This window comes from Podarcis gaigeae (assembly GCF_964106915.1).
Source record: "Podarcis gaigeae genome assembly, chromosome: 5".
NCBI lineage: Eukaryota > Metazoa > Chordata > Lepidosauria > Squamata > Lacertidae > Podarcis > Podarcis gaigeae.
The window spans coordinates 71,529,980-71,555,836 of record NC_139681.1 but is presented as its reverse complement, the minus strand read 5'-3'; the positions used below and the strand labels follow the sequence as shown (position 1 = coordinate 71,555,836).

Here is a 25,857-nt window from a genome sequence, read left to right as displayed (position 1 = left end):
AATGTGTTTGATAGCTGATCATGCATGTAGCCTTTCTGGGTCTCAGAAAAGTCTGTTGGATTTTATCCTCAGGTGCTTGATCTGCTACCAATGTAAATAATCTAGCAGATGTGGATGGTCTTTTGTTTGTGTCTGATGTTCCTTATGTCACCACACTTTTGCTTAAAGTTAGGGCAGCTTCTTGGATGCTTTTACTATGCTGAAACTACCTGCATTTAGTAGACGTGCTCATAGATTGCATACAGTGATTCACAGGCCCACATAAGTCACCTTGTGCTATCAGCTTAAGAAAGATAGTGGCAGCATGTGAGCATGTACATTGCGGTGCAACACCTATTAACACACCTACCAAAGCCAAGCAGCCTTGGCATGTAAGATGCAAAGATGTCCTCAGATGTTTGCTTCAGTTACTTGCTTCACTAATTTCTTAAACCAGGCCTTTGACTTCAACTATATCAACAGTGTTAATACACAGATTTAACATTCTTTTTACTTGTGCAATTACAGAACATCCTTGTGTCACAGTTGGAATTGTGTGTTGACTTTTTGTGGAAATCTGAAAGATATGAGCTCATTGCTGAAGTTAACAAGCCAATCATTGCAGTGTTTGAAAAACAGAGAGACTTCAAGGTAAGAAAAGCTGAAAATAAGATCTAACAGTTGCTCTGGGAAGAGTCCTGGAAAATGCCATGGCATAGTTGGACATACTTTCATTTTTCATTCTTTTTTCCATGTTATTCCTCCTCTAGTGGCTAAAGACTTTGTGTATAGCCTATGCACAGTGACAAAGGGAATGGTGGGTGATGCAGGGGACAGTTTCTAGGCTGCAGTTTTTCCACTTAAGGCTGGTACTATCATCAGTACAGCTAGGCAGCCACCTAGGGCACAGGCGTCAGAGAGGCCATCTCAATGTGAATTGAGCTTGTTGGTCTCTTTGCAATTCTGCACACAGCAAAAACCAATGTGCCAGAAGCTTTCTGCACACCTGTTGGCTCACCCAGGACAGAGGGTTTGATGGCATAAGAAAGACCCAGTAATTTGCCTTGCCTATGTAATTCTGTTATCCATGTCCAGCTTGCTTCCTCCAGCTATGGCATTGCACTATAGAGAAGTGGCTTTCCATGCAGTCAGCTATATGTGAAGGGAAATCCTGGCACCCCAGTACAAAATATGCACATTTTTTAAAAAAACATTTTATTTAAAAGTTTTCCAACTAAGACAAATAATACGCCCAACTTTCTCCCTTTCCCTTCCCTCTTCCATTTAAATACTTGCCTGTACAGTAAGCCCAAATTGGCAGTGCTTGAGTCAAGCATGTGTGGGGAGCCTCTTGAGAAGTTCTGTAATACAAGTGATTCATAGAGAGAGAAAATAAGTCCATGTAACAATTACAATTAAAATAAGTGAAACTTTTTTTTTCAAATGCAGCTTTTGTTTTGCGTATATACAGAAGGAGCAAGTGGGAAAAGATTAACTCCCATAATTGACATAGGACTTACACACTTTGCTTGTAATGGTGAATGTGGCTAGACTAAAGCCTCTTAAATCAGTGGTCCAGGGAGCTCCCAAGTTTAGTGCAAAGTTGCATTGAAGATCAGTGCTTTCGCTTTTTAAAAAGCCTATTTTAATTTCATTCATTCTTCTACCTCCAGAGACTGTCAGAGTTGTACTACGACATCCATAGATCTTATCTGAAAGTAGCAGAAGTTGTGAATTCTGAGAAGCGCTTATTTGGACGGTACTACCGGGTAGCATTTTATGGGCAGGTGAGTGACTCCAACATGTTTGCGAACATACAGATACCATATACATTTCTAAAAGACAGTTCCAGACATGCTCTTCTTAAGGAAAGTGTAATAAGAAAACAAGATGATAGGGGGTGATATTAAGGTTGATGCTAGCTGACTTACTATTAAGGATCAAATTCTGAAATCTTTGCTGAAGAATGGAGTGAACCGGTGCTACCATCTCTAGAGCAAAAGTCAGGTCTTTAATATAAATATATATTTAATTGAGGCAGTGCATAAGCAATATTGATGGGGCCTTGCACAAGAAATTGGCTGTTTTCCTGCACATCGAGATGCAAGCCTATGCATGCTTATTTGGGGTGTAAGTCCTATTCAGCTTCCAAATAAACATGCATGGGATCAAAGACAATTAACATGACAGCAGTGAAGCACCGTGAATGGTGACACAGAAGTGATTGATCACTAACCAGGTTTACCTATTTGAGATCCCATAACATACCTCACAGTCCTTGGAGGCAGTCTAAAATTACGACAGGTCTATCACTTTTGACTTTTGTGGCACCAACCGTCCCAATAGCCAGTCTCATCATTTCAATTGTTTACTGGGAGATAAAAGAGAGATGAACACTTTCTAATGGGAAACAGAGAAAAAGGGATACAAATACCACATTTATCCTCTGGCGATTCCTCCTGCCACTCGACATTTGTCATGTTATCCAAAAGGATCCCTACTACAACTGCAAAATAGTTTTAAGCAATCAAGATGTATTTTTATTCCTATGTGGCCCGAGATCCACATCCCTGCATTAGTTGTATTTCTCATAGACTCTATGGCTTTGCTTTCTAGCTTGCCTCTGATGCTCTCTGCAGTACATTGTAGAGTAGTCCTGGAGCATGTGCTCTTTCTGCATGCTTGTATTGGTGTAGTGTGTGCTTATGCTTGCCTCTGCTATACACCAGTTGGGTGAGGGGACTAAGCATGCTCTCTCAGAGAGTCCTCTCCAGGCAAACAATTCCCCCTAATCAATTGAAAAGAGGAGGTGTGTAAAGAACAGATTGATCTGAATCATTCTGTCTGCTAAATAGGTTTTAATGCAGAAATTTGCTCTTTTCTTCTCTTGGTCTTATTCAAGGCTGTGGTAAGTTGTCTATTCTTTTGCATGCTTTTTCTTTAATTCTTCTTACTCATTGTCTTCCCTGTATGAGTTAACCCTAACTTCAAGTGCTTTAGCATTCAATGTGAGAGGTGAAATGACATTGCTTTCACTCATTTATATGCCGTGTCGCATCTTGCAAAACTAATTCTTTTGTTCTGCTTTCTGAAATTACAGCTGTTTCTTTGCTGTTTACATACATGAGGCTTAATGCTGTTCCTCTGTCCAGAGGAAACAGGTTCAGGCCATGTCTCCTTTTCACTGAAATGTCCACTGCAAGCAGATTTGCCAGTTATGTGTTTGCAGAGCTAAGAAGGTATTTATAGTTATCTCCATCCCCACCCACAGTGAAACTATTTCAGGGTCTTATGCATCCATGACATTGTTGCCATGAATTGTTGGGTTTATTGCCCAACTTAGATACCTATCTCTGCGCAGCTCCTCAAATAAATGCTCAAGAGGCCAGAAATCTCCCAGAATATAACTGCAGACCAAAGATAGGGTGCCTCTGGCCTTCTAGATGTTGTTGGTTGTTTGCAGATCTGGAACGTATTCAAAATTGAAGGGCGTGTTCCAAACAAGCTAGAGGTGCAAAGCATGGCTGGTGGGAAAAGTGTCCTGGAAAGAGTGGCTGTGACCTGGGGAAAGTCCTGAGGGCCAAATGGAGAAGGTTACATTTGGCCCCTGCCCGCCTACAAGATGGGAAGAGAGAGAGAGAGGAGGCTGCACTGAAATGGCAGAAATGGGGACACCACTAAGAGTCTCTAGGAGAAGCCAGGGTGGAGGAGGAGAACCTTGGACCCCCAGTGATCAACCAGTAAGGGAGGAGGTAGCCCCAGTCAGCTGGGACCTTCAAAACCAGAACCCAGAGATACCTTGTAGGAAGCACATAAGGCTGGGGACAGGGTGAGAGATCAGGGCTAAAGCAGAAAACAAATCAAGAGGGAAGATGGAGAGGGAAAACAGGCATGTCTAGGAGGAGCTACACTGCTGTTCCAAGGCAAGGAAGCCTTTGCATTCCAAGGGGACATCCTGGCAGATAGGCAGAAGAGCCCATGTGGCTGGCAATGTGGACAGCCAACCACAGGCTCTCCTGGATGCAAGTCCTGTGCTTAACCCCAGTCTCACCTGCTCACTCTTTTGGCACAAGGAAAGCCCTCAGAATTGTCCCCTCTCTCAAGGAGGCAGATGCTTCTATTAAACTTACTTTTAGTGGAGCCCAGGTGATGTAACTCAGGGCAGAAAAGAAGAGACTGTAATATAAGCCTCAAGGCTATCCCTTGCTGTATCCCAGCTGATTAAGAGCCATTTTGGCAAGTAAGAGGAGGAGGCGGCAATAAATAAATGGTTATGAGGCAGAAAGGACTACAAGAGGTTTTTCTGTAATCATCGACGGGCTGCTGTTACAACCTTCTTCTGGACCCTGGCGCAATTGCCAGACTTGAAATAAAAAAATCTTATGTGGCTGGAAACAAGCTGTTCAGGGGGAATCACAAGGGCAAAACCCAGTGCAATAAGCTGGGAATGGACAGGGAATGACTTTGGCCCTTGCTTTTTTGGTTTCAGATGTAAAAGCCAAAGAACTAGCCAGCTGTCATTTTTAATTTTTGCTCAATCTGCAGCTTTGATTTCTGAAAGGGAGGGCAATGTGAAAAAGACAAAGAAAAATGGAAGAGTGGACTTTAAAGTTGTGTTCATGTATGGAAAATCTATTATAGCATGTGATATCCCCCAACACCTTTCTACGCGTTAAATATTTCAGTGCACCTATTTATCAAGTGGCAAGGAGATCTTCATCTGCTCGGCTGTTGTAGCAGTTCTGTTCACCTAAAGCAAGGATGGGAATCTGCTGCCTCCCAGATGTTGTTGGACTTCCAGCTCCCACCAACCAGTGGTCAGAGATTGTGGAAGCTGAAATTCAACAACATCTGGAGAACCACAGGTTCGCCATTCCTGATTTTAAAGGTGTTTATTTCAAAATTATTTTCTTTGAGTTACTTTCTTTGAGTTAGCATCAACACCTTGTCGTCATGGTGATTGTGAACTTGCAGGTTCTCCTTCCTCGCAATATTATATATTAGAGGCTGCTCATTATGCTTAGCAAGCCAGCGGTTTATACTGAAATGTTGGTGTCCAAACATACTCAATTTCACAGTCCAGGTCAAAAACATCGAGAGAGCTAAACCTAAGAAACTGAAAAAAGTAAATCTTCCCAGAAAACTGCAGAAATTTCACAGGTTTAAAACATGTTTAGTAATACCTTATGAGAAAGCTTCATGGTCAACAATGAGTTTTAAAAAGAAGCAGAACTGCTATCATATGACTTATTTAGTACTCATGTATGTACAGACAACATTAGTATTTCTATGTAACCAGCTCTTTCTTGGCAAGAATGCATTTGATGAAAAACCCACAGAAGACTCCAGTTTACGGTTCACAAACACAGATCTGAAACAAAATTCCTAAATGAGGATTTCTGGGGCTCACAGAAAAACTATGTATTAGACTTGACTATTCATAAGCCAGCCTGAACAATAGACAAAAATAATGCTTCACTCAAGTTCTGCAAAATAGGTGCAATTATGTGTACCTAAGGGTGTTTTGAAAACCGTGAAGTTTTCACAGAGCTGCCGACTTCTTAATTGCCACCTCCAAATGTTTGGCTGCCAGAAGAGTCAGAGTGAATGAGTCACCCCAACACAAAAAAGAATGGTGAAAGGAAACACATTTTCTTCCTACATCAGGATCCTTCCTGGTGAGCTTGAGGATTCTGTAAACATGTGGAGGAGGCACAAAGGAAGGATTCAATAGTTGCACAGCACTTCATAGGAATATATCCGGCTTTGTTACTGGTTTTACTGGAAAACTTCACATTTTGAGAAACATGGCAGTCCTCTGTCAAGTTCTTGCCCTCCATTTCTATAGCACATAGTCAGGCTTAGGGCTTATCCACACTTACTACAACTCCCATCATCCTTGACCACTGGTCCTGCTAGCTAGGGATGATGGGAGTTGTAGTCCAACAACAGCTGGAGACCCAAGTTTGAGAAACTTCAGTAGACTAACAACACAAGCCTGTGTATGTTTACTCACAACCAAATCCTACTGTGTCCAGTCAGCTTTTCCACCTACTAAATTCTGTTTAGAGTTGGCTGTTAACCCCTAACATGCTTCTAAAGCATTTTGTCCTACTTCAATTGCAGACTTTCCCCCCGTTGTGTTTATTTTTGGCTGAATAGTGGGTTGAACATATATTAATGGCGCTGTGAGATTATTTCACATCTCCTGTGACAATTACTGGATTGCACCACACGGTGGTGCAGTCTCCACAAAATGCGGGTGCCCCTATTATACTGTACTGACTAGTAGTTTGCTCTCCAAAGAGATTTTCTTTCACATTTCACATCAGGGTTTTGTCCCACTGGTAAAAAGCTTAGATTCATCCTGTGCTAATATACAGAGTTTGGTTTTCTTGCCTCCCATTCCTTCATCAAGCACACGCTTCAGCATTCAGTTAAGCTGGTGTGTGTGGTTTGCTTTTTGTCCCTTATCAATTAGATATGTTACACCTTCCATCCACAGTGGATTGCTTGGAAGTGTTGCCTTGCTTACTTTCCTCTTAACTATTATGGTTTGTATTTTATATAGGGCTTTTTTGAAGAAGAGGAGGGCAAGGAATACATCTACAAAGAGCCCAAATTAACAGGCCTGTCGGAGATCTCACAGAGATTGCTGAAGCTTTATGCAGATAAGTTCGGAGCGGACAATGTGAAAATAATCCAAGACTCAAACAAGGTACGGGGAAAAAATTAGCGCCCCCAAGACTCTGAGCATAAGGTAGCTGGAAGTTCTGCTGACAGGCCCCACTGAAATAAATGGAATATGTGCAGAAACACATTCTTATCTGACTCCCAGCATTTCACTGGGATTTGCAAAGGAAAAAGTCCTGATGGATTGTCCTTGCAGATTCTGGATATGAAAGGATGTTGATTTCTAGCACATCTTAATAATCACAGTCCTGTTCCCTTGTTAGCATGTAGTAGTTCATAATACTTAAATGAGCAGGTCAGGGGCTAATTCCGCTAACCAGCAAATAAAGGAAAGTTTATTGTTCATTGCCAAATGTATTGAAATGCGGTTGCATCCAGTGAGTTGACCAGCTGGAATTAATCGACCTAACTTACTCCTATCCATTCATTTCAGTGGGTAGGATTTAATTGGAGGCAACCCATTATAAGAAAACACTTGGTAAAATCTTTCTGTACAATGAAGGACTAGAAGGGTGAGGACCTTCCATTTTTCGTACTCGCTAGGCCAGACTTCCTGGTGCCTTCTGGACTACAACTCCCATCAGCCCCAGCCAGCTTGGCCAATGATGGGAGTTGTAGTCCAACAACATTAGGAGGCCATCAGATTGGGGAGAGCTACACTAGGCTATTGCTGAGAATGAGAGATCCACAAGCACCTCCTATAGAGCCAGTGTGGTGTAGTGGTTAAGAGTGGTAGACTCGTAATCTGGTGAAACAGGTTCGCATATCCGCTCCTTCACATGCAGCTGCTGGGTGACCTTGGGCTAGTCAAACTTCTCTCTGAAGTCTCTCAGCCCCACTCACCTCACAGAGTGTTTGTTGTGGGGGAGGAAGGGAAAGGAGAATGTTAGCCGCATTGAGACTCCTTCGGGTAGTGATAAAGTGGGATATCAAATCCAAACTCTTGTCTTCTATATTTCCAAAGAGCTCTTCCTCTCACGTGGCTGCAGTTTACTTGGTCTTAGAGGCATGAGTAGCTTGCCAGAGGTGGTATGGAAGGCTGGGTGAAGATACAGATTTGGGGATGGATTGTATTTGGAGTTTACTCTGATTTGCTTGCTTACTCTTTTCCATTCAGAAGACTTGAAATGACGTGCTAGAAATTAGAAATTTAAAAAATAATCTCATACAACCTCAGACTTTGTTGTTGCTGCTGTTATCATTTATTACCTGCCGTTCACCATAAGCTTACAACATTACGTTGTTGAAACTTTACAACCATAAGTTTACAATATAAAGATACAATATGGAAAGCAATTAAAACAATGTACAATTCTACAAATAACTCGTAGGGTAGCTTAACCTCACGCACCAAATTGCAGTGCAAGCAGGAGGAGTTTGCATGTCTAACTTCCAAGTGAAGGGTTGAATCATGGTGGAACTGCCACCAAGAAAGCCTTCCTTAGGGAGTGTTGCCTTTCACTTTCTGTCATGAGAACACTCCCCCCCCACACACACACACTTTAGTCAGTAGAAATGCGCAAGTACAAAATTCATGTGCACCCTGTTGGCTGCAAAGAGCACAGGGCTATATAAACCACTGCCATTCTTTTCAGAATGCATAGAAAAAGGACTCTGATCTTCCTTGCCATGCCATTAAAAGAAAGAGGATGGGGTTGTTTGCGCCTCTCCCCACTGCCTCCCATCCCCACTACCGAGCCATTCATTGCTATATCTGTCTTTAATTAATGTTTGGTCATACTCCCCATTCTGATCTCAGCTGTTTCATTTCATTCGCCGTGCCTGTCCAGGTTAACCCCAAAGACTTAGATCCGAAATACGCTTACATCCAAGTGACATACGTCACACCCTTCTTTGAAGAGAAAGAAGCCGAGGAGCGGAAGACCGACTTTGAAATGCATCACAACATCAATCGCTTTGTGTTTGAAACACCCTTCACGTTGTCAGGGAAGAAACATGGAGGGGTGGAAGAGCAATGCAAGAGAAGGACCATTCTGACAAGTATGATGGTTGTTGCATTATTTAGTGCACAAGGGAGGCTTGTTGTGGAGCTGCCAAAGGTTGCGCTCAGGAATGTATAGTTTCGGGAGGGAATCTTTGTTTTTAGGACATTTGGCACATAACCTCCCCCCACCCCCAGGACCAAAGTTCTTTATTGCTTTTGTTAAAATTGTGTGAGTTATTGGTTCAGCAAAGCTTATTTGTTCCTACAATCTGGATCTCATTTTCCTATATCAAATATAGTACTGTACCTTAGGACTTCAATACACAAAGCCTATAAAACGCATATTAAATAACCCATGTATTTTTTAAAAAATAAATAAAAATAAACAACCACTGCGGGGGGGGGGGGGGGAGCAGAGAGGCAATATTGGACATGCCTACTTAAACAAAAGTGAAAGCTATTCCACATTCTCAGCACTGCAAACAAACAAAACCTGTAGTGTGTTAGCTAGCAGATACAGAGAAGTTTCTGCAAAATTGAGCAAAGGTGGAAAGATGCTATTTTGCCATCCAAGTTGGGTAGGATGCAGGCCTGTGTTGGACACTCTTTAGTTCTGTTGAATGCCCACTGAGCTAGCTGTGATCAGTTTTGTCCCAATGATTTCCTGTAGATGTCTACTCAAAATTCCCATCACGTTCCATAGGACTTACTCCCAGTTAAGTGGGCATAAGATAGCAACCTAAAGTGATTAACATAAAGGGACCCCTGACCGTTAAGTCCAGTTGCGGACGGCTCTGGGGTTGCGGCGCTCATCTCGCTTTACTGGCCGAGGGAGCCGGCGTACAGCTTCCAGGTAATGTGGCCAGCATGACTAAGCCACTTCTGGCGAACCAGAGCAGCGCACGGAAACGCCAGAGAGGTTCCTGTTTATCTACTTGCACTTTGACATGCTTTCAAACTGCTAGGTTGACAGGAGCAGGGACCGAGCAATGGGAGCTCACCCCGTCACTGGGATTCGAACCACCGACCCTCTAATCGGCAAGCCCTAGGCTCTGTGGTTTAGACCACAGCGCCACCCACTGATTAACATAGCCTGGGTCAAAAACTACTCCTTTTTGGTAAGGTTGCTGTTTCTATAATTAATAATAATTTTTTATTTATATCCCGTCATCCCCAGCCGAAGCCGGGCTCAGGGCAGCTAACAACAATAAAATAATACGACATTCTAAAATAATTTCATTATAAAATTAATTCAAATCAAATTAATGGCAACCATTGGGCTAGAGTTCTGTGAAGACTGCCAAAGGAGGGAGTCAGGCTGTGCCCTGTCTTGCAGGCCTTGTGGAAAGATGTCAAGTCCTGCAGGGCTCTAGTCTCTTCTGACAGAGGGTTCCACCAGATCGGAGCCACAGCTGAAAAAGCCCTGGCTCTGGTTAAGGCCAGCCTAACCTCTCTGTGGCCTGGGACCTCCAAGATGTTTTACTGAAGCTTCTTTAGAGTTAATCATGCTGGACAGGTTTCCTCTTAGCATCCCCATCAGTAGAAGCCCTGTGCAAGGACTTCCATTTGTGCAACAGGGCCTCCTCCCCCCACGCCCCTCTGAGCTTAGCTTGGGGAAGTCTGGAGAACCCACTGAAAAGGAAAGAGGGGCAGTTCAATCTGGCAAGCTACACAGTTTATGCAGATGTAGCAACTGAAAGAGCATGACATTGAATTCCATCCCACCATGTTTGGGGAAGTTTTTAATGCTTGATGTTTTTGTTTGTTTGTTTTCCTTTCCCTCTCTATTTTTGTTGGTAGCTGTTCAGAGTGGCTGGGACAACCCAGTCAGATGGGAGGGGTATAATAAATTTATTCATCTTATTATTTGCCCATCTTCTAATTTACTGGAGAATAAATTAAAAATAAAGTGCTAGATTTTATAATAGGAATGATGTCGTTCTTTTTCTCTGAGAATAAACTCTGGTGTGTAGTGATGCAGTTTGTGTATTGTGTTCATCAGCATTCAGAATTTTTTTAAAAAATATTGACAGTCCAGTAAATGGATTTATTACATAAGCACTGCATGAATGATGACTGCATTTTAATTGTGAATATGTGAGACTGCAGGAGAAGGGGCATTTTCCTTAAACGTGCCCTCTTGTGTTTGCATGCAGCCAGCCATTTATTCCCTTATGTGAAGAAAAGAATACAGGTCATAAGCCAAACAAGCACAGAGCTGAACCCCATTGAAGTAGCCATTGATGAGATGTCTAAGAAGATTTTGGAACTCAATCAGCTTTGCACAATGGAGGAAGTAGATATGATTAGGCTACAACTGAAACTACAAGGAAGTGTCAGCGTTAAGGTAAGGCTTGGTCCTTCACTGAGGCTTAAGGATTTCAACATTTCAGATCACGCGTCATCAAAAGGAACAAAATCTCCACTTTTTTTGTCGTTATTCTGTTATGGCCTTTATTACTCATAATCAAAAGCTACCACAATCTAAACCTGAGCTATGTGCCGACAACCCAAAAATCTCTCACCTCTTGAAGACTGCCATGTGCATGAAAATATTATAAGGATAAAACCACAATGTCCCCTATAGGTTACAAGCAAGTAGATAAATTGTTACCTTTTTTTTTTTTTAAGAATTATAATAAAATGTTTTGTACTATAGCAGCTGGAAATGGACAAACACAGGGTGTCCCTTTTTATGTAAAAGCTTTTATTAATTTTTTTCCATAATACAGTAAAATTAGAAGTAAACAAAGAAGAGAAAAAGACAATAGAAATAAAGAAAGGAAAAAGAGAAAGAGAGAAGAGACCTATAGGAAGTTATTCAAGTTCCTACCAGGATTCCTATCCTAGACCTTGCATTGCGTTGCTGTTTAAGCAAACTGTTTTCAAGCCTGAGGCTGACAATTTCTGCCACCTCAGTTGGAATTTGGATTCATTCTAGGTAACAGAACAGGATTTAGAAAAACTTTTAAGCTCCTGACTGTTCCTTTGGTATCCCTCTCCACACCTGATGTCATGTATGAAGTCAGGTGCAAAGTGGACAGCCTGGCAGGGCACATGGGGAGAGAGCCTGAGAGCCAAGTCCATCCGTCCGTCCGTCCCCAGCTTAAAGGTGTGGACAATTAAGCAGAACAGAAATCCTGTTGAATAAATGAAAAGAAATGGCAAATCCTCACAAGATAAGATAGCATAGGACTTTCTCCAGCTTTGCCCTTCCTTGTTAAAAAGCAGCATGTTTTATCTTTCAGGTAAATGCAGGACCAATGGCTTATGCGCGAGCTTTCCTTGAAGAAACAAATGCAAAGAAGTACCCAGACAACCAAGTTAAACTTTTGAAGGAAATCTTCAGGTAAGCTTTTCCATTCCAGAGACAGCAAGGCAATCACTCCTTTAAGAAATGTTCAGCAAATGAAACTAAAGCTATTTGACTTAACGTTAAACAAATCCTGACAAAGCACCAGGCGGCAAACACAGATCCGCATTCTTCTGTCCATACGCAGAGAGAGAAATCCCTTGAAGTTCAGTTGCATCTGTCTCCATCACTGTTTAAATCCGTAATGAGAGAAGAAGACTGTTTTGCATTGCCTAGATATTAAAAATCTGGTGTTTCCTGTGCTATGCAGGCAGTTTGCAGACGCATGCGGACAAGCTCTGGAAGTTAATGAGCGGCTGATTAAGGAGGACCAGCTGGAATACCAGGAAGAAATGAAATCTCATTACAAGGATATGCTCAGTGAGCTCTCTGAAGTTATGAACGAACAGGTTGGCGATTCTGTTTTATCTCCTTGTGGCTGATGGCTTGGACCTATTTTATTTCTCTTATTCCTACGGCATTAAAGATGTTACGGGAGGCAGCCTGAGCCTGGTTTGGAGAAGAACCTGGGGAGTGGGGTTTGGAAGTCCAGCTGAAAAGGAAGGGACAGGTCTTCCAACTCCCAAACTTCCTTCACTTGGAGAGCAATTCCTGGCTGAAGGCACCCCCATCTCCACTCCTCATCCTCATCCTACAAAGCCTAGCCCTACCAGTGGTGATGCTCTGCCTCTACGGTCAGAAGTAATACTTCTGAATGCCACTTGCTGCAAACCACAGGAGGAGAGAGGGCTCTGGTGTTTGGGTTTTCCTTGAGAGCTTCCCCACAGTCATCTGGTTGGCCACTGTGAGAACAGGACACTGGACTAGATGGGCCATGGGCCTGGTCCAGCAGGCTCTTCTTGTGATCTAAACCTCCAGGCCCCAGACATACACCCCCTGCCTTTTCCTCACATCTCACTAGGATTCAAGTAAGATCAACACTGATCAGGAAAAGAAATGCAGCCCACCATGTTGTCCATTAGACTTTTCCTTATGCCCTAGCAACAGATCTCTGTCTCTGTCCCACCTGTCAGTACGGCCTGCAGGGAGAACCCTAGCCTGCTGGCACATCTCAGGTCTCACAGGAGGCTCCAGGTTCAAATCTGCACTGGAAAAGGAGGGGAGCCACCCCCATTCAGGTACAGCATCCTCAGTGATATCACCCATCACCTTCCTGCTGTTCTGCCCATTATGCCAGCCCCACTGGGTTGCATCTGAGGAGGCCTGAGCCAACTGACTGCCTCCTACACCTTGGCAGTGGCACCTTTCCCACTTGCACACCCCAAGAGTCCTGCCCTCCCAGAGCACCTGAGTGAGAGACAACCATGGGAGATGTTTGGGTATAGGGTTACCCCTTTAAGCTTGCTTGGTAGATCTCAGCTTTCACCACCTCAGGACATATATTAACCATGCAAACTGAAAAGGTCAACTCTCCTGTTGTAATTTTACCGCATCCAAGTATAACGTGTGTGTCTCAACCACAAATAGCCCTTAACTGCATTTTCTCGCCTGGGCTTTGGGGGTTGCTCATTGCGTTGATCATTGTCACATTGTTTGTGCCTTCCATGGCAGTGGCATCTTCATCAACATTTCTCTCTCTCTCTCTTTTTTTCTGACAGCTCTGTCATGGTCACTGCTTATACAACTTCTCTGCCTCACTGTCTAACATTTCCCTCAATACTATAGCCAAAAGTGGTATGTTTGGTTTTCTTTATGTCTACATGCTCCTTTACTGTCATACATCCTCACTTGGCTAGTCTTCTGTGTAGCCCAACTTTTAATGTCTACTTAAGATATCATCTGTTTTTCGATTCTTGTAGCATAGGAATGGGAAAGGCTTTTTTCAGCCAGAGCTCAGCTCCGGCACCTCTCCGATGGATGCCATTGACATTCTAAGAGAATAAGGGGAAAGTTCGTAGTGAGCTCCGGCACCTCTTTTTCTAGAAAAATAGCACTGGGAATGGGCATGAGTCACCATTTCCTTTAAGGAGCTTAGGACATAATATGGGATCAGAGAGAAATGTAAGGATAGGATACAGTGTACTCTGGTTTAGGCCTTTGCAGACTTATAACTGAGGCCCATTTCCTATGTTTATTTTTTAATACACACACTTCTCACTTGCATTAATATTTCTTTTGAACATTTGTGCCCCAAACACTATTATTTTTACCCAACTTGGTAAATGTGACCTGTAATCACAGCAAACCAGATTCATATACATGTTTTGAGATATAGAAGTGCCATAGCAATCATGTTTTTTATTGTTGTTGTTATTGTTATTGTTGTTAATACTGTTACATCACAAAAAGAAAAATGCCCAAGTTATTTACAGCAATGATACATTAAACCTGCAACAAAAAACATATAAAAATATTTAAAAATCCAAACATCAATGAACCAATGTGGAAAGTTATCTTCTTAATTACCTGCATAGGCCTGGCAGAATAGAGAAGTTTCCAGTAGGCATTTAAAGGGTAGTACAAAAGGCACCTGCTGAATCTCTATTGGCAGAGTATTCCACAATGCTGGACCAGTTTCTTCTTGTTGTCAAATGAGCATCACCAATTTGGGAAATGACCAACAAGGCTCCATCTCAGTGATGGAGCTGGGATATAAGGAAGTGTTCAGACATCGCCTGAAGATACCCTGGACCTAAGTTGTTCAGGGCTTTGTAAATTAATGTAAGAACCTTGAACCTCTCTCTGTAGCAGAAGCAGCATGGTGATGTTACAAAGACAGAAGCAAAAGTTAGAATCAGGGCAGGGTTTTTTTTGGCGGGGGGGGTGTTAGTGTGTTTTGATTTCCGCTTTCTATTCAGGGAGCATTCCACCTTACAGGATTCCAGAAGGGGGCTGGGGGAGGAATGAGCAAGGTGGCAAAAGGACCCCATGCTTGCCTTCCTTTTCATATGGCAGTAACTGCCATCCAGTACGATCCTTGGAAAGCTATATTTTGGAACAACTGTGTTTAATATAGTGCAATTGTATTGATTTCTGCCAGTTTTTCTGCATCTCATAAGTCTTTTTAAAAAACTTGTTCTTTAAAAGATCACGTACAAGGAGGATTCGGCAAAGCAGCAAGGAGTGGAACCAACTTATTCCCATGCAATCAGTAGAACAATCACGGGCCCACCTGGGCCACTGATTGCCTCCAGTGCTGACATTTGATGACTGAAATTGACTTTCGGCGGATTGCTAGAAAACTGGGATTATTCTGAATAAGCAAAATCATGATGGATCCCATGAAAATGAAACGCGGTGCATTGTTTTAATTTATTGAACATTTTCAGTGTTTTGTTTTTTTAATTGTAAGTTTGATATTTTTAATGTTCTTGCCTTTCCTGATATTTGCACATTTCCTATGGTTTTCTTTATTATGGTTCAGCCTTTATTAAACAGACTGAACGTGATATTTCCATTGAAAGTTTGGTTTCTCAACAAGCCTTACGCTTGCTGTAAATGATAATATAATCTAATACAAGTCCTAGTATACATATATTTTAAAAGTCAAAAGTGGATGTTTTATAACCTTTAAGAATATTGCGATTGTAAATAGAAGATGTGTAAAATATGTCATTTTTACAAAGTTTTTAGTTAATAATTACTAAAATGTGGATAACATTTCAGATACAATTATATTAAAATATTTGTCTATGTGTAGAAAATTACTGATAATTATTTCTTTGTGATACGGGAATTCATCAGCATGTTGCAATGTCCATTGTGAATTCACCATACAAGTTGGGTCCTGCAACAGGAGTGTTTCATTGTGCAGTGCTTTGGTTCAGGGTTCCATGCACTCAATTTCATTCACCTTTCCCTGCCTACTGTATTCTCCTTTCTCCCCTGCATAAAAAGTTCTTCATTGGTGGGCAATCCTATGGTAAGATCCATTGGGATGAGCTGTTTAAGGTGCAGCAGATCTCCAGCTCAGCCAGCAGATTACAGGCTCAGCTGGGCTCAGGAGGCATTGATCACCTCCCACTCTGGTATTATAAATTTAAGGTACATTCACACACAATTCTGCCTGTCACAGGAGTGGGGAACCAAACACTCTCCAGATGTTACTGGATTTCCTTGCTGGCTGGGGTTGATCTATCTCTGATCTATCACATTTTTATCTGGCCTGTAGTAAAGTAGGAATATTTAGAAAATTATTCTTTGGCCAAGCAAAAGAGAGTGAGGCCTTGTGGGAGTCTCATCAGCCACAAGGACCCTGGGAACGGAATTGTGTATCTTTAAAATTCTAGACAACTGACTCCTCAGCTGAAAGGTTTATTAGAACCCAGGATGTCTTGATTAATGAAGGAACTAACACCTGAGTTCAATGATGTAAACATCCCCCCTCCCAATGTTGTTATCTGCCCTTGAATTGCCTGGGAATGTGTCTTTGGCGGAAGGGAGGAAACCCTTTGATTTAAAAGTTTGAATTCCAAATTGGCCCAGCTGTCAAGAGGTAAATTGATAGACTAGCAAGCCGATCATTGGTGCATTCAAAAAATAATTTGAGTTTATGATTGGCTTGAAAGTTACGACGCAGGTTGCGAATTGGAAATAAAAGATCAGAGAATCCTCTGCTCTTGGCCTCTCTGCCTCTCTGCCTTTGCCCTGCAAATCGCAAAGATGCCCGGCTCTATGGTTCCAGCTTAATAGGCCGCTATTCATCTTTTGAAATGGAGATCTTCGATCGTCTTCTACTTGCAGAGGCTTAAGGAACAACAACTACCCTATCTTTGTGTTAGAGTTGTAAGTATGTAATCTTAGTTAGTCTACGTAGCTTTGTTGTTTTCTTACCTGTAACGTTCTAAAAGATGTGCCTGCTATTTTAGCATGTTTCTTATGTTATTTTAAAATAAACATTTTAAAGATGAAACTGTTTTAGTTGTGTGCCTTTCCAAAAGGGAATAGCTAAGTCCTAGCCTTACGCTTGGTTACGCTATACCGTAGAACTTCTGCCTGCAAGTCTGTGGATACAGCTTGTAGAGAAGGGGACAGCCAGGCTAACGGGTCACAGCCTTCTCCCTGGGTTGTGATTCTGGGTCCCCTGGACAAGAGGGAGTGGTGGCAGCCCTACCGGGTTTTGTTTGTTCTGTTTTGCAAAAACGTAGTGTTCGTCCGCCAACCCTGTCCTGGGCGTCCTGGTCTGGCCGGAGAGCAGAGACAGGAGAAGGGAGGGGCAAGAGGTTGGGGACGAGCATTACTACATGTTGGCAGCGTGGTGGGATTGGACTTCCCGTGGAAAGGCACTTTGATTTTTTAAACTTGGCACGAATCTTTTGTGGGTTACAGGTGGTTTGTTTTTTTGGATAGTGATAGTTAGGAGCATGGAGGACAGTTCCGCAACTTCGCAACAGCAATCGTTACAAACTTTAGATCAATGGGGAGGAGAGGGAGAAGACAGCTCTCTCCCGGTGGAAACCGAACCCCCTAAAGCTGTGAGTCCTGGAGCGAAATCCGCTTCCTGGTTTTCAAATGACTCGGAAACAGGGTCAGAGGAAGAACTGGTGGATGCCAGCGTGATCCGGAAGGGTCAGAGAGAGTCCTGCATTGTGGACGGAGGGAGGGGCACTCCCGGTAAACAAAAGTTATCTCCTCGTGAGGAGGTGGAGGCGGTGAGGGCCTCCACCCGTCCTAGGAAGAACTATTCTGTTTATGCAGAACCCAGAGAGATGGATGTCTCGCAGAGTTATGATGTTGAGTGGGTTCGTGATCCGGTGAACGGTGGATTCCGCTGCCGGGAGAAGTTTCCCCAGATGGGCTACTTCATGAGACCAAGAGTTAGCCGGATGGCACCTGACTATCAAGAATCGCCACAGCAGTCCCAGGATGTGACTGTGGGAGATTGCCGTCGGGAACAGCTTGCGCCTGACGCCCGTCGGAAGGTGAGACAGCGCTCATTCAGCCCAGGCAGAGTCTACTCGCCGGTTGCGGCTCGAGAGGTGCGCGTGCCGGCGCGAAAGTACGTGGCAGAGGAGGAGGAGTACTTCCAGAGACCCCTGCGTGGATACGCAACAACGGCAGCGGAGCAGCTACGTGCCGAGGGGCAACCGCCTCCTGTGCCTGCGCCGAGGTATGGACTAGTCCCGAGGAGGGGGGGAGATCAAAATCAACAGTCCCCTCCAGGACTGACTTTAAGTAATCTCAACTGGAAGGTGTTCCAGAAATACCACCCCCCCACTGATGTCCTTAGTTACCTAAATTTGTTTGAGGTGACGTGCCGGGACATGGGCGTAGCCCCAGAACTTTACATGGCTGTGCTTCGGCCCCTAGTTTGTGGTGATTTGTCAGAACTTATGGGACATCTCCCTTTGGAAGAAATAAATGACTATGAAAGCTTCAAGAGGCTAGTCATGCAGCGGCATGGCTTGCACCCTGAACATTATCGTAAAGCTTTCAGGAAAGTGGAAAAGGGTGGGCTTACTGACAACATTGCGGTTTTTTCTGCAAAAATGGCCCAAAATTTCGAACTGTGGCTGGCGGCTGAAGGGGTGGAGGATGTGAAAGAAATCAAACAGCTGATGCTGATTGAACAACTAATGCGCTCCCTGCCCCCTGAAATTGTTAGCCTGGTGGCTGATAAAAAACCAAAGACACTAGCAGAGGCTACTACTCTTGCCGAATCTTTTTGGCTGAACCGCACCCATCTTGTTAACAAAGGACAGAGTAATATGTATAAAGCTACAGCGTCATCGGGGAGGACCGCCCCCCCCATTAAAGAATCCAGCAAGGGATTGTCTACACCTGCTAAAGACTCTGTTGCAGCTGGGGGAGAGCGTGCTAAAGTGCCCCCGAGTTCTGGACTGTGTTTCTTTTGCAAAAAACCGGGGCACATGAAAGCAGCATGTCCCCAGTTGGCTGGGAAAAAGTCCACCGTCCTTACCTCCACGCCTGCTGTTCGCATGATACAGCAGCAGGAAGAAGATTGGGAGGAGGGGCCGGCCAAATCTGGAGCGGTGGAGAGCTTGGCTCCGGAGGAGGAGGGTGAGGTGACCCCTGTTGGGAACAAACCTGAAAAAACTAGTATCACCGTGGGTCCTGTTTGCACCCGGGGAACTCGAAAATCACCCCATGTGAATTGGGCGAACTTGGAGTTTTCTGCTCCTATTGAAATCAATAAAACTGTTGTGAACTCGTACCGGGACACTGGGTCTGACATCACTAGCGTCTCAAAAGATTTGGTTTTGCCTAGTCAGATGCAGGAAAGACCCTTAAAAATCAGTCCTTATGGGGTAGAAGAAATTTTGCAGCCCACAGCAATAGTCCCCCTTAAATACAAAGGTTACAGTGGGGACCATCTGGTAATTGTTCATGATCCAGAAGTTTGCAAAAGCCCAGTTTTGGTTGGGAATGATCTTGGGTTTCAAGTTTACTTGCAACAACAGCTAAATGGGGAATCGGTAACTGTAGCAACCTCCCCCACCCCGGTAGGGAAGGATGTGGTGGAGTCTGAGACTGGGTTGAATGAAAAACCCGGAGGGGAGGGAGAGTTACCTGCCTTGGATGAGGATGCCAAGAAGGACCTTGGTGGTTCTATTGAACTGGGAGATCTGGGAGAGTTTGCTGCTGAACAAATGGCTGACCCCTCCTTGCAGGGATGTCGGGAGGCGGTTGGAGCCCCTCTTCGAGGATCAAAGAAGGCCCAATTTGTGTATAAAAAGGGACTTTTGTATCGGCAATTTGTACCAAAAAAGGTGAAAGACAAGGATTTTGTTTTGCAGCTAGTGGTTCCAGAGAAGAAGCGATCTACTGTTCTTAGCTTAGCCCATGAAGACGGCTTAGCAGGTCATATGGGACTGCAAAAGACTTTAGAAAGACTTACTCGTTATTTTTACTGGCCTGAGGTGTATCAAACAACTAAAGCATTTGTACGTTCTTGTGTGATTTGCCAGAAGGTGGGGAATGACCGTGATAACTTGCCCAATGAGTTACAGAGTGTCCCCTTAGAAGCAAATGTTTTGGAAAAATGGGGAATTGATCTAGTGGGCCCCTTACCAAAAACCCGCTCAGGAAAGCAGTATCTATGCGTGATCATTGATTATGCCTCTCGTTATGTTTATGCCACAAGTTTGACCAATACCTCTGCTAATAGTCTGGTTAAGGCTTTAATTTCTGCCTTTTGTTCCCTAGGAATTCCTAAGGTTTTGGTGAGCGATTTGGGAACTAATTTTATGGCTAAGGTCACCCAAGAGGTTTTGCGTTTGTCTGAGGTGCGCCATCATACCTCTATTGCTTATCAACATCAAGGAAATGGGTTGGTGGAAAGGGTGCAAAAGACCTTGGTTCAAATGCTGCGCAAGTATGCCCTGGCCCATGGTTCCAGTTGGGACCAAGATTTGCCTTTGGTGGTGGCTGCTTACAATGATGCCCATCAAAGAAGCCTTGGGTTTGCACCTAACCAGCTAATTTTTGGAAGGCTTCTGAATACCCCCCTCTCAATGCTTCGAAGAGAGTGGGAAGGTTCAGAAGAAGAGATAAAACTGCCTTCTGTCAGTGAGTACTTTGCTCAACTAAAAGGAACTCTAGCCGACGTTTGGCAATTGGCCAAAGAGAATTTAGAGAATGCCCGATTAGAACAAAAAAGAGTACATGATGCCAGAGCGGTGTGCAAACAGTTTGAGGTGGGAGATCAAGTATGGATTTTAAGACCGTCTCGCCCCCACAAGTTAGATGTGAAATGGCAAGGTCCTGGTGTTGTGGAAGCAAGGCTGAGTCCTGTGCGTTACCTTGTAAGTTGCAAGGAATTGCACCCTACTGCTCGCGAGTATCATGTTAATTCCTTGAAAGAATGTGTTGAACAAAAGATCTCTGTACTGGCCATTACGCGTAGTCAGGAAGAGGTGCCTGCTTCGCCTGTGGATCTTTTAACTGAGTACAAACAGGCTGGAAGCATTTCTGATGTATTGCAGTTGCCGAATTTAAGTGAGACTCAGGCTAAAGAGCTTTATGAGGCACTGCAACCCTATAGCAACACTTTCAGCACCAAACCTGGTAAGACTCATCTGGCTCAGCATCATTTTGTCACGGGGGATGCCCCCCCTATTTCCTCACGTCCTTATCGGGTCGGTGAGGCACATGCGCAGAATATTGAAACTGAGCTGAAAGAAATGCTGGAGTTGGGAGTTATAGAACCTAGTAAAAGTGCTTGGGCTTCGCCCATAGTGCTGGTTCCAAAACCCGACGGATCTATTCGTTTTTGCGTGGACTATCGAAAAATTAATTTAGTCACTGTTCCTGATGTGTTTCCTTTGCCTAGAATTGACACATTGATTGAGAAGCTGGGACGGGCGAAATTCATCACAGTCATGGATTTGACGAAAGGTTATTGGCAAATCCCGCTGTCCCCAGAAGCTTCTGAGAAGTCTGCCTTTGTCACTCATGTAGGCTTGTACCAGTTCAAGGTGTTGCCGTTTGGATTGCGAAATGCTCCCGCAGCCTTTCAAAGGCTAATTAATTCCTTGATTCATGACCTAAATGAGTTTTGCTGTGCTTATTTGGATGACCTGGCAATATTTTCTGAGACATGGCCAGAACATCTTAAACATGTGCAGAGAGTTTTGGCCCGGTTGCAGGAGGCAAACCTGACTGTTAAAATATCTAAATGTCAGTTTGCCCAAGGAGAAGTGGTGTATTTGGGATTCAGAGTGGGGTCAGGAAACATCAAGACCTTAGAGGCCAAAGTGCAGTGCATTCAAGAATGGCCTCGCCCCATCGTGAAAAAGGATGTACAGTCTTTTATAAGGTTGGTGAATTATTACAGGCGCTTCGTTAATCACTTCTCAACTCTAGCTGTACCTCTTACTGACCTTTGTAAGAAATCCCTGCCAGTCAAAGTAAATTGGACTGAGGAGTGTCAGAGGGCTTTTGATTTGTTAAAGCACGCCCTTATGAGCTCCCAAGTCATGCTGGCTCCTGATCAGAGACGTCCGTTTGTAGTGCAAACTGATGCCAGTCAAACAGGGCTAGGAGCAGTTTTGCTTCAAGAAGATGAAGAAGGGAATTGGCGTCCTGTGGTTTACTTAAGTAAAAAGTTGTCCACTACTGAACAAAATTATTCAACCATAGAGAAAGAGTGTTTTGCCTTGGTCTGGGCCCTAACCAAACTGCGGCCTTATCTGTGGGGTAACACCTTTGAGGTTCAAACGGACCATTCTCCCCTGTGTTGGTTGGAAAGGGTAAAATCATCCAATCAGAAACTGCTTAGGTGGAGTATGGCCCTTCAAGATTTTCAGTTTAATGTCACTCACATTGCAGGAAAGAACAATGTTGTTGCTGATACTTTGTCTAGAATGTACCAATCTGTGCCATGAAACTGTGTAAATATCGGATTAAGGGGGTGCTGCTAGTGATGTATGGTTTTAAAAGCTGCTAAAGCCCCCTGGACCGGATGATCTACCTCAGTGTGTAAATAATTTTCTTCGATGAAATTAGGGGACTTTACCCTTAATTTCATTCTAGAGGGGAGGGTGTAGTAAAGTAGGAATATTTAGAAAATTATTCTTTGGCCAAGCAAAAGAGAGTGAGGCCTTGTGGGAGTCTCATCAGCCACAAGGACCCTGGGAACGGAATTGTGTATCTTTAAAATTCTAGACAACTGACTCCTCAGCTGAAAGGTTTATTAGAACCCAGGATGTCTTGATTAATGAAGGAACTAACACCTGAGTTCAATGATGTAAACATCCCCCCTCCCAATGTTGTTATCTGCCCTTGAATTGCCTGGGAATGTGTCTTTGGCGGAAGGGAGGAAACCCTTTGATTTAAAAGTTTGAATTCCAAATTGGCCCAGCTGTCAAGAGGTAAATTGATAGACTAGCAAGCCGATCATTGGTGCATTCAAAAAATAATTTGAGTTTATGATTGGCTTGAAAGTTACGACGCAGGTTGCGAATTGGAAATAAAAGATCAGAGAATCCTCTGCTCTTGGCCTCTCTGCCTCTCTGCCTTTGCCCTGCAAATCGCAAAGATGCCCGGCTCTATGGTTCCAGCTTAATAGGCCGCTATTCATCTTTTGAAATGGAGATCTTCGATCGTCTTCTACTTGCAGAGGCTTAAGGAACAACAACTACCCTATCTTTGTGTTAGAGTTGTAAGTATGTAATCTTAGTTAGTCTACGTAGCTTTGTTGTTTTCTTACCTGTAACGTTCTAAAAGATGTGCCTGCTATTTTAGCATGTTTCTTATGTTATTTTAAAATAAACATTTTAAAGATGAAACTGTTTTAGTTGTGTGCCTTTCCAAAAGGGAATAGCTAAGTCCTAGCCTTACGCTTGGTTACGCTATACCGTAGAACTTCTGCCTGCAAGTCTGTGGATACAGCTTGTAGAGAAGGGGACAGCCAGGCTAACGGGTCACAGCCTTCTCCCTGGGTTGTGATTCTGGGTCCCCTGGACAAGAGGGAGTGGTGGCAGCCCTACCGGGTTTTGTTTGTTCTGTTTTGCAAAAACGTAGTGTTCGTCCGCCAACCCTGTCCTGGGCGTCCTGGTCTGGCCGGAGAGCAGAGACAGGAGAAGGGAGGGGCAAGAGGTTGGGGACGAGCATTACTACATGGCCCCTCCTCCAAGAAGCCCAGGGTGGTTTGCTTGAGGGTTAAATGTGATTTTACACTCCTTGAGAGTGTTGGAGTCCAACAACATCTCTGTTGTAGATCTTCCTGCCCAGCCTTCTGCTCAGTGCAGGAATTTCAGAGCTGGAACATCCTTGTGAGGAAGTTGCCCAAACTGTGCTTGAAGACTTTGCCTGTCTTTAAAAGTGAGGAGCTGGGAATGTTGACATGCAAATGAAGTTCCCTTGTGGGATAGTCCTTTGAATGTTGCTGACACCTTCCTAGCCCTTGCTGAGATGAAGTTGATTTAGAAAGGTGATTATCTTTCAAAGTTGGATGAATTTGATGTGATTTAGAAGGGCTTGTAGTACCTTTCCTGGTTGTGTTGGGTATTTGTGTGCAACTGGGGTATGAGGTGTGTGTGTGTGTGTGTGTGTGTGTGTGTGTGTGTGTGTGTGTGTTGATGGATTGGTAGGTGCATTTGTGAAGGTAAAGAATGGGATGTGTAGCTTAGTATGTGAAAAAGTTGGGTGATATGTGTACACAGAGGGAAGAATAAGTGAAGGTGTGTATGACTGTAGAGAGCAGTACGTAATGGAGATCAAACAAGATGTGTTGAGTGAGTGAAAGACATGGGGGGCGGGACTGAAGAAATGGAGTGAACGGTGATCCTCCATCCTGCTCAAACCAGAGAAGCAGTCCCATCACTTTGTGAGTTGCCACTGGTTACTTTTCTCATTGGAACACAGCAATTTTGCTGACTCAGACAGTCTGCAAATATATAAATCAAGGCAGTTTTGATAATAGAGGGAAAGGGTAAAATTTCATCGTTTTTAAATATTATCCTTTACCCCCTCTATTATCAACTTTTGCACTTATTTGTGTATTTTACTCACATTCATGGAAGATAACTTGTAATACGGGGGGGGGGGGGTTGCTTACTCATAATACACTATACTGCTCCAGTTCCCTTTTCTCATTTATATAGTGCTAGCATTAGCTTGTGTGTAGATAATTGTTCCATCTGTCACCTCTATAATACACACTGTTGAGTGAAGTGCTCGCTTGTAATGAAAATCAGCCTGTGTCTCATTATCAGCTTCAGCCACATAACCAAATGGAAGGAATGTGGATCTAATCTTCATGCTGGTGAGGACAGCTCTGCCTTTCATATTCAGCACTGGGAAAATTAAAAACCACTAAAATCACAGGGTTGTTAACGAAAACGCAATGTCTGAAAGTAACTTTTTAGTTACACGGTGATGTTCTAGGAGTTGCAATTCCTGCATTGCTGAGGAAAATATAACAAGAAAATGCCTCTGTATGTTGTTAAAAGTGCTTCTTTCTGAAGGTTGGTAACAGTGATCAGGAGGAGCCGGTAGTGTTTTTCCATCCTCTGGATAGTGGCAAGGGGGACCTAATTGGAACAATTTATTGGCCCTATATTCTGTTACCTGAGCACATCACTTTTCCTGCTATCCCTTGAGCCCAATGTCACTAGTTATGTTTTGAAACGAGGGTTGGCACTAGCTCTAGCACTGCTGTATCCCTCCTGGTCCCAGATATGGTACAGCCATTTAAAATGCCACTCGTGACTTAAGCACGATGTAGACATCCTCTGGGAGACTTTTCAGCTCATTTGAATCAGAAACACCAGAACAGCCGTGACAAAGTTTCCAAGCAACAGCAGGACTGCTAGAGCAGTCTTAGACTAACATAACGGTTCTGTAAGATCTGAATGTAGAATATATAAGCACTAGTCTTTCAGAATATAACCAGTGGTTATATGCTTAATTTTGCAAATGGTTTTAGTCTTCCTGGAGTGATCTTGGTTGCTTGTGTGCCTCAGATGCTGAAGTGAGATAGCCTGGTCACTCTGGTCTGAGTATTTCATAGAATCATAGGCTGATAGAATTGAAGAATTGGAAGGGATCCCAAGGCTCATTATTCCAACCCCCTGCAATGCAGGAATCTCAACATCAGGGCCGTCTTTAGCATATCCTTCGCCATGGTGCAAAGCTCTCTCCGGCGTTGCCGCCTCCGCCCCCCATTTCCCAGAGTTTTTTTAGGGAGGACGGCGCTGCCGGCAGGGCTGGAGGAGGTGGGCAGTGGCTAGAGGGCAGCTCCTCCAGTGGGGAAGAGGCGGAGGAGGCTGGAGGCAGCACTCCTGGCTCAGCTGGCCACTTCATGCCGTGGTGGCCATGGCAGACGGAGGCTCCAGGCACAGTGCTGCTTCGGTGCGGCATGGCAGACGCGGGCGGCAAGTTGATGCTGGGAGGCACTGCGTCCAGCCTCCGCCTCTTCCCTGGCACCATCTAGAACTTGGCGCCCCACACCACTAGCCTCTAT

At 43.8% G+C, this 25,857-nt stretch overlaps 1 protein-coding gene across 22 annotated transcripts in view; it reads left to right on the top strand.

Moving 5' to 3' along the window:
- Positions 1-15,634, top strand: part of DOCK10 (dedicator of cytokinesis 10) — a 201,776-nt gene extending 186,142 nt beyond the window's left edge. For 15 of the 22 annotated variants that reach the window (XM_083742009.1, XM_083742022.1, XM_083742023.1 and 12 more), the window contains 9 exons: positions 508-630; positions 1,653-1,766; positions 6,551-6,697; positions 8,463-8,673; positions 10,774-10,964; positions 11,866-11,966; positions 12,241-12,379; positions 13,589-13,664; positions 15,018-15,634. In XM_083742009.1, the coding sequence (XP_083598135.1) occupies positions 508-630; positions 1,653-1,766; positions 6,551-6,697; positions 8,463-8,673; positions 10,774-10,964; positions 11,866-11,966; positions 12,241-12,379; positions 13,589-13,664; positions 15,018-15,085 (1,170 nt within the window). In that variant the 3' untranslated portion in view covers positions 15,086-15,634. The remainder of the gene's footprint in view (positions 1-507; positions 631-1,652; positions 1,767-6,550; positions 6,698-8,462; positions 8,674-10,773; positions 10,965-11,865; positions 11,967-12,240; positions 12,380-13,588; positions 13,665-15,017) is intronic. The other 7 variants (XR_014565112.1, XM_083742008.1, XM_083742020.1 and 4 more) reach the window with 1 other exon arrangement.
- The last annotated feature ends 10,223 nt before the right edge of the window (positions 15,635-25,857 follow it).